This window comes from Sinocyclocheilus anshuiensis, unplaced genomic scaffold, assembly GCF_001515605.1.
Source record: "Sinocyclocheilus anshuiensis isolate Anshui unplaced genomic scaffold, SAMN03320099.WGS_v1.1 scaffold552, whole genome shotgun sequence".
In the NCBI taxonomy this organism is placed as follows: domain Eukaryota; kingdom Metazoa; phylum Chordata; class Actinopteri; order Cypriniformes; family Cyprinidae; genus Sinocyclocheilus; species Sinocyclocheilus anshuiensis.
The window spans coordinates 891,603-909,309 of record NW_015554362.1 but is presented as its reverse complement, the minus strand read 5'-3'; the positions used below and the strand labels follow the sequence as shown (position 1 = coordinate 909,309).

General features: G+C 37.7%; 1 protein-coding gene across 1 annotated transcript in view; it reads left to right on the top strand.

Annotated features, from left to right (window-relative positions):
• LOC107671459 (CUB and sushi domain-containing protein 3-like) overlaps nucleotides 1–17,707 on the top strand; it is a 292,685-nt gene that overhangs the window by 214,874 nt on the left and 60,104 nt on the right. Inside the window, exons 47-51 of the mRNA XM_016464380.1 lie at nucleotides 3,569–3,757; nucleotides 5,404–5,550; nucleotides 7,189–7,377; nucleotides 12,600–12,785; nucleotides 13,832–14,026. Coding sequence (XP_016319866.1) covers nucleotides 3,569–3,757; nucleotides 5,404–5,550; nucleotides 7,189–7,377; nucleotides 12,600–12,785; nucleotides 13,832–14,026 — 906 coding nt within the window. The remainder of the gene's footprint in view (nucleotides 1–3,568; nucleotides 3,758–5,403; nucleotides 5,551–7,188; nucleotides 7,378–12,599; nucleotides 12,786–13,831; nucleotides 14,027–17,707) is intronic.

Sequence of the window (17,707 nt, the reverse complement as noted above, 5' to 3'; positions counted from 1 at the left end):
TGGCTATCAAACTCGCCCTGGAGGAGTGGCGGCACTGGCTGGAGGGAGCTAACCACCCATTCACTGTGATTACCGACCACAAAAATCTTCAGTACCTCAGAGAAGCCAAGAGACTTAACCCTCGCCAAGCCCGCTGGGCATTGTTCTTCACCAGATTTCAGTTCACCATCACCTATCGTCCCGGAAATCGTAACAATAAAGCCGATGCCCTCTCACGCATGCACTCTCCAGACACTCCTTCCGATCCTGAACCCATTCTCCCTCCAGCCCTGATTGTAAGACCTATTCAATGGCACATCGATGATGACATCCGAGCCGCCACTCTTACCGAACCTGCTCCCCTGGGAGGCCCAGAAGGGAAAACGTATGTGCCCACTTCCCAGCGACAATCCCTTCTGGGCTCAGTGCACAATGTACCGGGCTCTGGACACCCAGGCAGCCAACGGACCCTCTCGCTCCTCCAAGCTCGGTACTGGTGGCCCAGTATGGCCCGGGATGTCATCGGGTACGTCCGCAGTTGCTCAGTCTGCGCCATGTCCAAGACTCCTCGTCACCTCCCCGTAGGCAAGCTAGTGCCCCTGACGATCCCACATCGACCCTGGTCCCACCTGGGAGTCGATTTTGTAACAGACTTGCCCAACTCAGATGGGTATACCTGCATCTTGGTCGTAGTAGATCGGTTTTCTAAAGCCTGTAAACTAATCCCCCTCAAAGGACTTCCCACCGCTCTCGACACTGCAGAAAACTTATTCACCCACGTATTCCGAAACTTTGGAGTCCCCGAGGATGTAGTCTCCGACAGGGGACCGCAGTTTATCTCCCGCGTGTGGAGGGCCTTCTTCCGACTACTAGGGGTCACGGTCAACCTATCCTCAGGCTACCATCCCCAGACAAACGGCCAGACTGAGCGGAAGATCCAGGAACTCGGGCGTTACCTCCGGGCATACTGTCACGACGACCAACACAGCTGGAGCCGTTTCCTCCCTTGGGCCGAGTATGCACAGAATTCCCTGAGACAGAACACCACCGGCCTCACGCCATTTCAGTGCATACTCTGCTACCAACCACCGCTCTTTCCGTGGACAGGAGAACCGTCGGAGGTGCCAGCTGTAGACCACTGGTTCCGAGCGAGCGAGAGAGTGTGGGACTCAGCTCACCTCCACCTCCAACGTGCAGTGCGGAGGCATAAGACCTTCGCAGATGCCCGGTGTACTTCCACTCCCACTTACCATCCAGGGGAGAAAGTATGGCTGTCCACCCGGGATCTGCGCCTCCGCCTGCCCTGTAAGAAGCTGAGTCCCCGCTACATTGGTCCATTCCCGATACAGAGGCAGATCAACGAAGTAACCTATGAACTCCAACTCCCACCCAGGTACCGAATTCACCCCACGTTCCATGTTTCACTCCTTAAACCTCACTCTCCCTCTGCTTCAGGCCCCACCGAACCCGACGAACCTCCTCCTCCAGAAATCCTTGACCAACCGTCCATCTACCTGGTCCGAGACATCCTGGACTCGCGGCGACGGGGTGGTCGACTGGAATACCTCGTCGACTGGGATGGGTATGGACCAGAGGAATGTTCCTGGGTGGCCAGGGACGACATTCTGGACCCGTTGCGTCTAGAGGACTTCCATTGCACCCATCCTGGTCGCCCCGTACCCAGAAGCCGTGGCCGCACTGATTTGCACTTACCTGTTGTGTCTGGCCTTGCTTTGTGACAAATTAATCATTTTTATTTTATAGCGAAAATTGAATTGGAGTAGCGAACAGGATGCAGACTTGCAGTTCAATTTTGATTAGTAAAATACATTGAAATGATTGAAATCCAAATGCATTGATGTAATTTTTAACTAGAAAGAAAAAAGGTTTAAAAAGTTCCATTCTGCCCTGTTTCTAATATTTTATATAAGTATGTACCATCATTTTACAGCAAATGATTACTGTTTTTAGCAAATTAACTACATTATTGCATTTATTACAGCTGAAATTCATTGAAATACATTGAAATTTGAATGCATTGTGATTTTCTATTAGAAATATTGTATAAAATATACTTTCCATTCTTCTAATATTTCTAATATTTCATATTAGTATTTACCATTAATAATTAGAGCATTTGAGCTTACATTTAGAATGAAAGATTTTAATATTACAGCAGAATATGAATCGAGGTAGCAAACAGTGTTGCAGACTTGTAATTGAATGTTACAATACATTGATATTCAAATGCATTGTGATCATTTTTAACTAGAAGGACAAAGCCTTGACAAATTTAAAAAATACTTTTAAAGTCTATTTTTAAAAGTAGAAACACTTAGTCTTTATATATTTAATCATATTTAATAAATTACCAGGGTGAATAAACTGCCGGTTTTGTTCAGAATGCATCGCCTTTGTTGAATTTCTTCGAATTACAATTCAGTAAATTCCTCTTCCTGTCGTTCTAATTTAAATTCTAATTTAGCTTCCTGTGACTAATTCAAGTCAAATTTGCACTCTAAAGAGTAGTGACATTTTATTTTGTATTCTTATCCAGCTTTGTATTTCAGTGGCGTTAAGTAGCTCTGCACATTGGTTCAAAAATGCACTCAACATAACTGTTTATTAAGTCATGTCACATCTTACTTTTAGTGAAAATAGGCAAATTACTGCAAATTACAGGAAACTTGTCACTTCTCATCATGTTGGGTAAAAGTAAATTATGAGGTGAGAAACCTTGATTATAAGGTTGACATGATAAGTGCTCTTCAGGGCGAGCATAGAACATGGTGACAATGTCATGCAATCAGTTTATTCTATATGGGTCGGTTTGTTTTCAGATGGTGTTTTTGCCAACATGTCTCATGTCAAACATTCTTATACATACAATTTACTGCAGTTTCCAGCTAAAATGAACATTTGTAGTAATAAAACAACAACAACTTCTATTCCTTTTCACACAAATTATGATTACAGGGCCAGACTATTGATACATTTCCTTGCACAATACTATGTTATGACCTCAAAAACACATTTGCAATAATGCATGATTTGTAAACTAGTACATTTTATGTTTGCTCCATATGTGACTTTTCTGATGTTGTAAGCTTGCTCGGTAGCGCACCTGGTACAGCATTGCACCTGGTACAAGACTTGTGAAACACAATAAAAAAAGCTCATAGACATGTAGAAGCATATGAAAATGTCATGGTTGTTTAAGCTTCATGTTTGCTAACGCTATTGATTAGGCTTAGGGTCGGATTTAGTGTAGGTGGTACATTATTGTCAAACACGATAGAGCATTGATCTTTTAGTGCCACTTGCTGTGCATTTCATTTCCAAACTGGTGCGATATATGCAACAGACTATGTATTTAAAAGTTGCCAGTTTAACCTTCTTCTTTTTCTGATAAAACTAAACTGTTTTAGTGCTGCTCAATGGACGTTCCACTTTGAAAGTGTCACAAAACATGCAAGAAGCAACATGCTGTGATATAATTTTGCAGAAATGTCACCACAGACACATTTTTCCATTGAGCCTGGGTTGGTTTTTGCACTATTTAACACATGGTCATTTGGTTTCTTCTTAGTGCAATGTCCTGACAATGAGGTTCTGTTCGACTCGACGGGCATGATCCTGAGTCCAGGTTACCCTGACAGCTACCCCAACCTTCAGATGTGCTCCTGGATGATCAACGTGGAGAAGGGCTACAACATCACACTGCACTTTGAACTCTTCCAGACGGAGAAAGAGTTTGATATTCTGGAGATCTTTGATGGTGGGTTTGAATTATTCCTCATATTCAGGCATCATCTGACAGCTCGTGCAACTGTGTCCCTGAATATTACAGTCATTATTCTCTGGCCTGTCCTAACTCTGACGCTTTTCTTGAAAATTTGAAATGAAATTTGGAGCCTAGGGAATGTGTTTGAGAAATAACAGAGCTGCTTTTTTAGACCCATGACCATTACGAGAGAAATATATTTATACCCTCCCCCCCAAAAAAAACTCATTTAGGAACAGCAGACATGCAAAACGCTAGAAAGATTTGAGTATTTCTTGATTGCGAGGCAATGGCAAAGACAATTCGAAATACATTCTGAGTGTTATTAGCGCTAATTACTTAAGTGCTTGCAATCAGCAAATTACCCTATTACTCATCATTGATTGGATGCTCATTAATGCACATGGCATTTGCAGAGCCCCAGTGGAATAGGAGGTGAGAAGCAATACCAATTTCCTACTCTCAGGCCAGATTTTGTGTTAATGTTTTGCAGCAAAGCAATTTTTGGAGCTCTTTCCCCAGTGTCTAAAACTAAGTCGGCTGAATCCCATCGGATGGACATTTCCACTTGATGAATTTATTCTGAGAAATCTTCTTTGCTCATTGCCACATATGGAAACTTCTTGTTAAAGGAATAGTTCACCCCAAAATGAAAACTTGCTGAAAATGTACTACCTCATCCAAGGTGTTGATGATGAGTTTGTTTCTTCATTGTAACAGATTTGGAGAAATTTGCCATTACATCACTTGCTCTGCAGTGAATGGGTGCCGTCAGTATGAGAGTCCAAACAGCTGATAAAAACATCACAGTAATCCAGAAGTAATCCACACCACTCCAGTCCATCAGTTAACAACTTGTGAATTGAAAAACTGTGTGCTTGGTATTTTAACTTCAAACCGTTGCTTCGGGTAAAATACAAGTCCATAATATTGCTTTCTCCAGTGAAAAAAAGTCTTGTCATCTTGTCTGAATCACGAGAGAAATATGCACAGATCAAGCACAGTGCATAAACAGTTCCAAAAACAGTTCTAATCAAATATGTGGGTGGATTTTAATGTGAGTGGTCAACAGAGGATGGACTTTTTCACTGGTGGAAGTGTTATGGATTATGGACTGGTATTTTGGCCAGAAACGAAAGTTTAAAGTTAAAATGCCCTAATGATGATTTTTTATTTTTTATTTTTTTTAAACACAGTTTTTTTCACTTCACAAGATGTTAACTGATGGACTGGAGTGGTGTGGATTACTTGTGGATTATTGTGATGTTTTTATAAGCTGTTTGGACTCTCATTCTGACGGCACCCATTCACTGCAGAGGATCCACTGGTGAGCAAGTGTTGTAATGCTAAATTTCTCTAACTCGTCTACATTTTGGATGGCCTGAGGGTGAGTAAATTTTCAGCATATTTTCATTTTTTGGTGAACTGTTCCTTAAATTTTGAAAATGTTGCATTGATTCTGTCAGAATGTCAAAATCGAACCATCAGCGATGACATCATTGAATTCTGAATTGCATTCCGTCTCTTGAATAAGCAGTTTGCAAACTTCTTCAAACTGTCCTTGTACATAACTTTAAGAACATTTCTTTGCTGCTTTATTTACATTGGAAACTGTTTTTAATTAGTTTTATTTTTTGAAGGGCCCAATATTTACAGTCACAGTCTGGCTGTGTTGAGCGGAGATCTCAGCGTGCCCTTCAACATCACCACCACGGGTCACCAGCTGTTTCTCCGCTGGTCATCTGATCATGGCACCAACAAAAAGGGCTTTCGTATCACTTACGTGGGTGAGTATCAAAGTATGTATCCCCGATTGTTAATTCCTTTCAGTTCTATGTGTCTCTCGTGACCTTTTGTCTGTCATGCCCATGACAACTTCGTCCAAGTCCATGTCCCATCTGTCCATGTGTTTGTGTCCAAATGTTTGTGTAACATACAAGTCAGGAAATGTAATAGAAGTTGCTTTAAAAAACAATATAGGCCTATAATTCTGAAGAATGTAATTAAATCATTAAACAAATTTTACAGTGCATTTGAGAAATATGTATGTTAGACCTCACATGTCAGGCCTGTTTCACACATCCTGCTTAGTTAGCAGCATGTAAGGAAAACAGCAAACAGAGGTGTGCGTTGAACTCCCACACCAGCCAGTTTCCAGCCACATCTTTTATGCAAATTCTGGGGCAATGCATAAATAACATGATAGATGTGCAGAAGTCTAACAAGTCTAACCTGGTTTCAGTCAAACTTGAGTTTAATAGAAAGTGCTGATAATAACCACAATGCATTACAACATATCAGTATTTCCTTAAAGTATTTCAGTTGCAATTAAAAACTCTAAATTTCATACTTTAAATTCAATATACAGTACATAGATGAGGAGGAGCACTGCTCAAATCATAGTTTCAGTCAGACCTGAATTGAGTAGAAAGTGTTGTTTTGTGCCTGTCGCTGCGTGTTGGTTGTGCATGAAGCACAAATATGTGTTTTCAAACATTGGTAAGTAGTTCACTCCATTTTTTTACTTTATTGCTGAAGATGTATTGAAATGACTCTGTGACGATTACGTGCTGCAGACACAAGATGTGTGAAAGAAGTTGTATGCTGCTTTCAGATCCTCCTGGGAAACATTCAGAAGTTGTAATTATGATGTGAAAGAATAAAATACAGTAGATGCATTGTGCAATTTCATATTCATTTTTTACTGACAGACACAGGATGTTTTTTTAGTGCTAAAGCAACAAAAGGAAAAGGATGCACATTTGTGCACTTGATATTTATGCATTCTCATGACAACACAGAGAATGATAGGAAATGTATTTTTGTTGCACATGCCTTTCAGCTCATAATCTGTATAAAATACCTTGATTCTTTCATTTACACTCCACCAATGTGAAAAAAAATCTGGGCTCAGAGTTTCCCACTGGTAGTAATTAACTTGTAAATATGATAATTGCAACAAGACTTAAAGGCACAATTAGAGTAGAAATATTTAGTAACGCTTTATTGTTAATATAATTTATTATATAATATGTAATTAATATAAATATTGATTACAATGTTTTACGCTGGTAATTCTTAACTTGTAAATATGATTATTGCAACAAGGCTTGAAGGCACAATTAGATTAGAAATATTTAGTAACACTTTATTGTTAATATAATTTATTTTTTTATATAATATGTAATTAATATATATTAAATAATACTTGTATATTATATAATGTCAAAGTATTATTATTGTTGTTAATTTGTAACATTAATATGCATTAAATTATGTACTGTTAACAGATCATGTACACTGAAATAGTTTAAAATGTCATGATTATGCAATAATGGGTTTAATGATTATTGTAAAGTGTGATGATGATGATGTGTTGAGTCAATATTGTGTGAGTGCTTAATGATCCTTTCTATCATCTGTAGCGATGTACTGCAGTACCCCAGACTCTCCGCAGCACGGTTTCGTGGTCAGCCAGACGGGCGGCCACGTCAACAGCGTCGTCCGCTGGGCCTGTGACCGCGGCTACAGGCTCATCGGGAAAAATATGGCCGTCTGCAAGAGAACTGAGTTCGGTTATCTGGCCTGGGACTCGTCTCTGCCAGCATGTCAAGGTGTTGTCTTTGTTATTATTTTCTTGAGTTTACAAAAATTTAATTTCCTTGAGTTGACCGTGAAGGCTAATTTAACTGACAATCACTTGTGCTCAAGTATTGTTTGATTTAACCTTCACTGGCAAAACTCACAGCTCTGTATTGTACTTTTAACATTGTTGTGCTTCATCAAGGACATTCATTTTTCAAATAGTTGTATCTCGGCCAAATATTGTCCTATCCTGACAAAACCATACATCAATGGAAAGCTTATTTATTCAGCTCAATTTCGAAAATGTTACACTTTGGACTGGTTTTGTGGTCCAGGGTCACACACACACACACACACGCACACACACACACACATATATATATATATATATATATTAAATTGTTGCTTTATTTTCATATAACAAATAGTGGAACAACAGAATTGCTGTCAAGGAAAAAAGCCCAAAGGGGCATGTTCAATTACCTTGACTCAAGTCAAAAATAAATCACCACTCGAAAATAACAATAATAAAAAAAAGAGAGCAAAACAAAATAATAAAGGGTGAATGGGCTACTGAGAAAGGATATGAATTTTGAGCAGATTTTAACACTATGAAAAAGTGAAGGAGCAGACGGATCAAGATAGCAGGACCTCATTGTGTTATAATTCTGGAAACGGTCCAGGAGGAGAATCTGCTGAAGGAAGAAAATAAATTGACATATCTGAAGGCCATTTTTTAAGGTTTTGAATTTGTAGTTTCTGAAACAGTGGGCTGGTGCTTGCTAGATAAGAGAGGTAGGGATGCACCGATATGAAAATTTTGGCCGATACCGATAACCGATAATTCTTTATTTTTGAAAGCCGATAACCGATATGTTGGCCGATAAATCTATATCCAAATTTTTATATACTTTTTGAGAGCCTGATTACAAAAAAGGTCTCATCATTAAAAGCCACATCCCAAACACTTCAACATAAGCAGCCTAGTTTGAACGGTGTACGTTTTAAAAATAATTTTACTCTCCCATTACCAAATTTAGTCATAAAAAAGTCTTACAAATAAATAAAATAATGCATAAATAATGCAAACAAGTCACTGGACATCATTACACGTGTAAAGAATCAAAATGAATGCGCCACAGATCAATAAAACGGAATAGCCTCTGCACGGACAATAATTAAATGATTTTAATTACTAAACCATATTGTTGATGAAAATAATAAGAGAAAAATACAAGTGGTTGGTATTATTAATAATGTATCAATGATTTTGAAAAAGTAACAAATTAATACCACTGTTTTAAATAGCAGCCGTTTGAGCTGCGCGTGCTGAAGCTGAAGAGCTGAATGAACACGGTAAACTGAAGCGTTTTGCTGGCAGCTTATTTAACTCAAGGAAATGCATCCTGAGATTAATATTAATACAACATAAACATAATATTACAACTTATATATGTACAAAATGACGCAGTTATTGCGTGCTATAGTCAGAATGTGTGATCCTGTTGTGGATGCGCTCTTCCCATAACAACGCGCTGAAACACAGCAACTAAACCCAAAGAATTCACAATGTTTTATTATAATAATGTTCTCATTAGAATGTTATATACACGACATTCCCAATCATAGTTATTAATGTTGTGCACTGCTGTTTGAGCTGCGTGCGCTGAGCTAAAGATGATCACCGGTAAACTGAAGCGCTCTTTTAACTTAACCAAACGCATTTTATATGAGATAAATCAGATATACATCAAATAAACACAATATTACAACGTACAATTGCACAAAAGGCTACAAACGAACAGCGCGCATCTGAAGTGTCTCTGAAGGAAATAATGCATTATTTATCGGCTTTAAGATATCGGCCAAATTTACTTACCGGGCCGATACCGATAACAGAAAAAATGAGCATTTATCGGCCGATACCGATGTGGTGGCCGATATATCGTGCATCCCTAAAGAGAGGTGATCATACAATATAAAATTCAATATAATAAGTATAAATTAAAAAAGGCACCCAAAAATATAATGACAAACATGAGTAAATAACATAAATTTCTATTCTGGGTGAACTATTTCTCAAAGTTTTGTATGTTTAGGTAATTAATTCATCTGAAGACACCAATATTCTCAGCTATTTTTGTTTCTGTTGACATTCATTAGCTAGTATCAAGAAAGCAACTGCATTACTAGAATATTTGATATGATTCTTTCCAGATGTGGCGTTTTGTGTTGATTTGGAATGTTATTGAGATTGAATTGCTGCAAAGACAGACCGTGTCAGATGCCAGCATCACTGATCAATCGTCTCTTTGTTTCCGGCTAATTAATACGGCCGAATGAATGAACGAATACGAGTGCTGTTGTTTTGTTGAATTTATTTGATTCGAATTTTAGCACTCAGTAATTGGACAACCTATTATGTTGCATCGCTGTATTGATTTTGCTTTGAGCAAACTCCAGCACCTTTTCCATTTCTTTAATTACACATTTTTGCCATGCTGGCTAATTTACAGCCCTGTTTGCTCACACATGACCATGTTTAGACCTTCCATTCACTGTGTGGACTTGATGAGGTCAAATGCGGTGGAGTGTCATTGCTGCTATGCTAACTTTTAAAATGAATGTGTTGGTGTTTCAATGTAAGAAAGAATTCATAAAAACACTTAACAGGCATTTTATTAGTTAGCTTTATTAATTATAGCTTGATCATTTAAACAATTTCGAGAAGAATGCAAATAAAGAGATAACGTGAGGAACTGACAGTTTGTTTACATGAAGATGTCTTGAAGTACATTTTGATATTTATCTTTTGAAATGTTGGTAATAAACAGTTTTCTGTGATTTTATCAGACAGAATGGATGTTTTAGGGTGACATAAACCCACTAACATCACTGCAAAACATCACATAATTTGACAAATCCTCTGCTAATATTTACTGTACTAATGTTTGTTTTCCCTCCAAAATGATGCCACTTCTTGTCATTAAGAAACTGGATTTTACTAATTTAAGGTATTGTATGACAGACTGACAGACCTTAAGACTTAAGGCAGCTGGTTGACTAGTTGTTTAGACAATCCACTAACTAGTTTTGACAATAGGTTGTTTTGCACATCCTGGTCTCTGTAGGGAAAGTGCTAATTCAAAGTTCACTCATCGGTAACTGAATCGATGGCAATGACCTCACCTGCCCTCATCTGCTGGAAAACTAGCCACATAGGTGTGTGTGCATCAGTGCTTTGGTCCAATTATTTTTGAGACTGGCTTTTGTGGATAGGTTAACGAGGAAGCTGATATTAACGAACTGCCATTGTAAAGGGAAGTATCTGTATTGGAGTTTCTTGGATGGACATTTCTTAACCCTTGTGCTGCGCTGAAAATCCTTCACCTAATTTGGTGTTCCTGGTAAAAAATGCCTTTTAAAAAATGCTGGTTAATTTAGTAGGTAGCACTTTACAGTAAGGTTCCATTAGTTAATGTTAGTTAATGTTTGTATGAACAAACAATGAACAATACATTTATTACAGTATTTATTCATCTTAGTTAATGTTAGGTAATGAAAATACAGTTGTTCACTGTTAGTTCATGTTAATTGACAGTGCATTAACTAATGTTAACAAGCCCAACTTTTGATTTTAATTATGCATTAGTAAATGTTGGAATTAACATTAACTAAGATTAATAAATGCTAGAAGTATTGTTCATTCTTAGTTCATGTTACACTCTAAAAAATGCTGGGTTGTTTCAACCCAATTTTGGGTCAAATATGGACTAACCCAACTGTTGGGTTAAAAAGTTAGTTTAAAAATGTAACCAAAATTTAACCCAACAGTTGGGTTAGTCCATATTTGACCCAACATTGGGTTGAAACAACCCAGCATTTTTTAGAGTGTAGCTAAAGTTGTTCACTAATGTTAACTAATGAACCGTTTTGTTAAGTGTTACCATTTCATACTATGCTTTATTATTACGAAATCTTGGATTAAATTTTTTATCAACTTTTTTTTGGTTTTTTTTTTGGAACCGATTGTCGTAGGCCTCATTGTGTTTTTTTTTTTGTTGTTGTTTTTTTTTTAAAGCATTATTTGTGGATAATTTTGGCAATGTTCACTCAAAAACTGAGGTGCATATAGTCAGATCAGTTCCAAAATAAATACAAAACCTGTGCTAATTGAAAGAATACAAGTTGATAATATAATTGAATACAGTATTTGGTAATAATATAGCATAATGAGAGATTTATAAGCAGTTTTTCATAGGCAACTCAACACAAGTGTAGCAAAGTGGAATAAGAAATCCCAAAAAGTACAAAAGTAATTTTTTTGGGTTGTTATTCCATGTGTAAACAAAGTCGCTATGTTTTAGTCCAATGCAATAACATTAATTTTGCATTGGTCATTTTTAGGGGGAAGAAAAATCTCTCCTGGTCAAAATGACTGGACCACAACATAACGGTTAATTCTACATATTCTAAATATTCTATTTTTATTCCGACTTAAACTAACTGTATCTAATACTTACTCTCTAATTTTATTATTATGTGTCTTGTTGTTGTATGTATTTGAATAATGTAAGCTTTATAACAAAATATCCTTGTGTGTGGAAGCACACATTTGGCAGTCAAGCTCTTTCTGATTCTAATATGTGTGTGTGTATATATAGTAATTTGGAATGGACAGATTTGAAGAAGGATTGGACAAAATTTGGGAAATAATTCTTAATGTATTCACTGCCCTTCAGAGATTTGTTCTTCAGATTTCTAGTAAATTGTATTATATAATTATTGGGGGATATAACAGGTTATTATGCATTCACATTATTTGCATTTGCAGCTTCACCGTCTTTGTTTTCTCTTTAAATCCATTCTTTGGATTTCGTTTATCCGTGAGGCATGTAATGCAAGCCACGTATTTCCACTCTGAAGGCAGCACAGAATACATAACATGACAAGATGCATTTACAAAACTTTCTGATTGTGGGAAGCAATTAGTTGCACCCTCAAAAGTTTCTTGTTTTTCATGCCCAAGTTTGATAGAATGTGACGCAGTTTTTTGCAGATGTTCTGCTATCAGATGTGAACATAAACCAGTTTGTTTTTTGTGGAATCAGTTCTAAATAAGAATCAATTCCTATTTCCCAAATCCTCTGTATACCATTCTTCATGGAAAACAAAAGGGAAGTGAACTAATTTCATGTTCTTTGTTGAGGGTTTCGATGCAAAGTCAAGCTCATCTCATTGTCTTTTCTAGCTGTGTCCTGTGGGCCCCCGGTGGCCCCTGTGAACGGAGGCATGCTGGCTGCTGATTATTCAGCAGGAACACGAGCCACCTACTTCTGCAACGACGGCTTTCGTCTGTCCTCTAAAGAGGTGACCAGCACCGTGTGTCAGGCTGACGGCACGTGGAGCAACCACAATAAAATCCCTCGCTGCACAGGTGAGACAGACGTCCTGGTTTCCAGTGATCAAAGCATTTAAGGGTTTTAATGGTTATGTTGTTCATGTCTGGTAACAGTGAGTTATATTAAAGACCCTCATGAAATCAGAATAGGAGTTTTGTGGCTTGTAGTCCTTGTCTGTTAGCTTTGAGACTAATCTATATGCTAGTGCTATGAGAATGGCCTTATTAATACTAGTGGCAAGCAGTAGCACGTAGGTAATCAAATCATGGTGAATAGTAAGTCAGTAAGATTTTTTTTTTCTTTGAAAGAATGAATGTTGTTATTCTGCAAGGATGTACTAAATTGATCAAAAGTTGAAAGTAAAGATATTTGTTATTAAATTTTTATTTTCGAAATTCAGTTTTTTTTTAACTCATCATCAAATAATCCCGAAAAAAAGTTTCTACAAAAATATGGAGCAATACAACTTTGTTTTTCAACAATGATAATTATAAAAAATGTTTTTGAGCGCCATATAAGACTGGAGTAATGATGCTGAAAATTCAACTTCAACATCACAGGAATAAATTACATTTTAAAATATATTGAAATAGAAAACAGTTATTTTAAATTGTAAAAATAGTTTATAACATTACTGTATTTTTAATCAAATAAATGACTTTGAACCCCAAACTTAAAGGGACAGTTTACCCAAAAATGAAAATTCTGTCATTATTTCTTTACCTTCGAGTTGCACCAAACCTGTATGAATTTCTTTCAGTTTGTTAAACACACAAAAAAAAAGATATTTTGAAGAACATTCATAACAAAACTTTCATAGTAATGTTTTCCATACTATGGAAGTCAGTGGCTACCATCATCTTGTTGGGTTACCAATATTCTTCAAAATATCTTTTGTATTCAGCAGAAGAAAGAAACTCATACAGGTTTGGAACAAATGGAGGGTGAATAAATGATGACAGAATTTTCAAATATTTTCAAAAAAGGCTCAGAAAGAGGGTGGAAAATGGTTGCGTAATTGTAAATTGCGTTTGTTAAGTTCCATACAAATATTTTAACCATGCTACTGATTTCCTCTCAGTTGTGGTCTGTCCCAGTATCGGTTCCTTCACCCTGGATCATGGCAAATGGAGGATCGTCAATGGCTCTCGTTACGAATACGGCACTAAAGTAGCCTTTACTTGCAATGCCGGCTATTACCGGCTCGGCCCCGCCCACATTCACTGTACATCCAATGGGACGTGGAGCTGGAGGAATGAGCGACCTCGCTGCAAGAGTGAGTTATGCACTTCATTTGTTACTCAAACATTAATGCTGTACATATCATGACACACACAATTCCCAGGCCTTGTTAGTCTGGCCAGTTTTTAAGGTCAGTCTAAGCAGACTGCAAGACTAATGATTTTGTCAATTGTGTCCTGAAGTGTGAAAGATTAGCAGCGTGTGCGGTGCTTTGCTACACACATGGAATCCGGGGGCGTTTTCCGCAATTTTCTGCACAGATTTCTTTAAGTTTTAAGGATTTTTTAAGTTTTAGTTGAGAATGTTGACTGCTCAGTTAGTTGCATGCATTTTGTTTACTGTTAGCTGTAACAGCTTGCCAGAAAATACTACTCATTTACATGGTTTATGAGGCGAGAGGATTGTGCAACCAGAAAACATTTCCCATAATTCTCAGTGGCTGCATGAACATGATCAAATGCATATAGCATCAAGTTTTCGTCCACAGATTTTTATTTTGGAATTGAATCAAATATGCTGGATGCAAATGTAAATAATCTGCCCTTTTTTAACAAAATGCACATAGACTTGTGTATAAATTTTGCATTCAGAGTAAAAATGCAAGTAATTTATTACATTTAATGGTTTCCCCAGTGGCTTTAGATTACATTTCCAATATTGGAATTGGAATTTTTCATCAATTTTCCAGAATGTGATATTTTTGTTTTCTTAAACACTTTATCTAATTTTTATAACATGCATCCATGGCAATTTTTATTTATTTATTTTTGCACTTGGATTTGCCAGGAAGTGACAAATAGAGAAAGAAATACGAACTTGTCCAGTACCTCCACTGTATTCTTTAATTATGTCTTATCGAATCAAAAGTACAAATTTCCCAGGATGCTTTATTGTAACGCCCCTGTGGACTGTTTATTGTGGTTTCTTCCCCTTGTGTTGGTTTAGCCCGTACGGAGGGCTCCTGTTTCCCCGTTAAGCCCACGGAGGGCTCCTGAGTCCCCGGCTCCACCATGGCAACCTGAGCCCCCTGTTCCGCCATGGCCTCCTGAGCCCCTTGATTCACCATGGCAACCTGAGTCCCCTGTTCCGCCATGGCCTGTCGGTTATTGTTAATGTTACCCCGAGTGTGTGTCTCACCTACCTGAACCTGCCTTGTTGTGTCTACAATAAATGTCATTATTGGAATCCTTGTCGTCCTCGTCGTCCTGCCTGCCTCCACACACCCGTTTCCGTGACATTTATATGGCGCCATCACAATACTGAAATAAATCTGGCCCTGTATATTCTCCACTATATAGGTTGTTTAAAGGAATAATTCACCTAAAAATGAAAATTTGATGAAAATTTACTCACCCTCAGGCCATCCAAGATGTAGATGAGTTTGTACTGTATGTTTATCCAAACAGTTTTGGAGAACTTTAGCATTACATCACATGCTCACCAATGGATGCTCTGCAGTGAAAGGGTGTCGTCAGAATGAGAGTCCAAACAGCTGATAAAAACATCACAATAATCCACAAGTAATCCACACCACTCCAGTCCATTACATCACTTGCTCACCTCTGCATCCTCTCCACTGGAGGAAGCGTTTTTATGGACTATAGACTCATATTTTATCCATTTATTTTATTAATTTTTGGATAAGCTATTCCTTTAACATGCAATTAAAAAAACACAGCTGAATGAGTCGAGAATCCTGAGTAAAGCCAGTTGTCTGTTACTATCGCAGTCCTCCATCGGCAGGTGCCATCCTCAGATGGTTGAGTTATCAATGCTGTGCGTCTGCTGTAACTACAGATGTGATGAATATGTTTATGACTCCCATATGAGAGCCACAATCTAAACATTAGAGGCGCTTTATGACTGATGGCGTCTGACAGGATCCTGCACCCTGGCGAAAAGACTGCAGCGTCAATTTTAAAAAACAACAACAATCAGAGTGAAGATGATGAGAAGTTGATAACGGATGAAATGATGATGCCGCTGTGGTTTTCCTGCATGAGTAAACGCTCCTGAACAGTGTATCAAATATATAATACATTCCTGATCTCCTCTCAGCTCAAACGTTCAGCTCCTGATATTTTCAGCTGGTTATGGGTGGTTAAGAACAGTGTTTGGGAAGCTACTTGGAAATTGTTGCTTCCCAAGACACAAACTACTCAGTTTAAAACAGCCAAACTGCACTTTTAAAGTAGTAGTGAGCTATTACTGGCTAATTACATTAAAGCATTTTAGGGGCAGCATATTTTTCAATTTCTGTAAATCTTTGTTACATTTTTATTAAAAAGTGATCAAACATAGAAGATTACTTCTACTTTTAGTTAGTTAACTACTCGTTGAAATTCTTCTTGAGATAGTTTCCTAATTTTGGTCTGCATTTCTTCATGTTGTCTAAACATTCAAGCTACACTTTTGAAGGAATAGTTATATTTTACTAGTAGCTAGTTAGCGTTAATAGTTAGCTTTTACTAAAGCAGTTTAAGGAGCAGTATCTTTTTTTAATTTAACAATCAAACCTTCTGTTTTTGTAACATTTTTATCGTAAAAACGTCAAATATAGAAGCTTATTCCACGTTTAGTAAATTAGCTATTTGCTACTAAATTCCTCAAAAGCAGCTCTGAGTATTGAAGCTTTAAACCTGGTAAATGTTTTTAAGACTCCCTTCAGAAGTCAGTTCCAATTGATCCATTCTGAAGTCAGTTCTTCTTGAGATATTTTCCTCATTTTGTTGTGCATTTCATCCGTGGTGTGTTTTTAGAGGTATAAATCACAGTCGTACATGTTGTTTAAACAGTTAAGCTACTCTTTTGAAGTAATAGTTAGTTTTTACTGGGGCTGTGCAATTAATCGCATGCGCATCTTGTCAGTAAATAGGGCTGTGCAATTAATCGCATGCGATTGTCATGCGCATCTTGTCAGTAAAGCCGGTCCCGTGATTAGGAGTAAATCGCCATCACCTGCTTTCAGATGGAGTGGCATTTAATACACAGAGCTGTAGTTCACTGACAAGCTAGGCAATATCGCGTTCATAATCGAATGCGATTCATCTGTGATTATGAACGCAATTGTCAGTTAACTACGGCACTGTGTAGTGAATGCCGCTCAATCTGAAAGCAGGTGATGGAGATTTACTACCAATCACGGGACCGGCTTTACTGACGAGATGTGCATAACAATCGCATGCGATTAATTGCACAGCCCTAGTTTTTACTAGCTAGTTACAGGGTGGCTGCGGGTCCTTAAAAAGTCTTAAAATATCTTAAATAAAGTTTTCCTAAAATAAGGCCTTAAAAAGTCTTAAAATGTCTTAAATTCAGATTCAGTAGGTCTTAAATATTTTTGGTCACATTACCACAAATATTTCTCCAGTCTGACGGACCCAGTAAGTGTCCATCAAGAGTACTTTTTCCCCGCTGTAGTTACCGCGTCATCAGAGAGAATTGCGGTTACAGACAGTCGGAACACCAGCTCGCTGACCAGCCTCCAAACTACTTTAAATGGGTTAATGCAAGTTTACTGAAAAATGGCTTGAGAATTGTACTTGCCCGACAGGACTATTAGCCTGATTAAAACTTAAGTGACAAAATATAATCACGCATCAAAACGCGCGAATGATTCTTCTGATTTTATTACATTCAGCTTAAACAGCGATTGATAATTGATAGTGTATTTCTATTATCAATGTCGCGCTGTTGAGGCTCGTGCTGCCTGTCT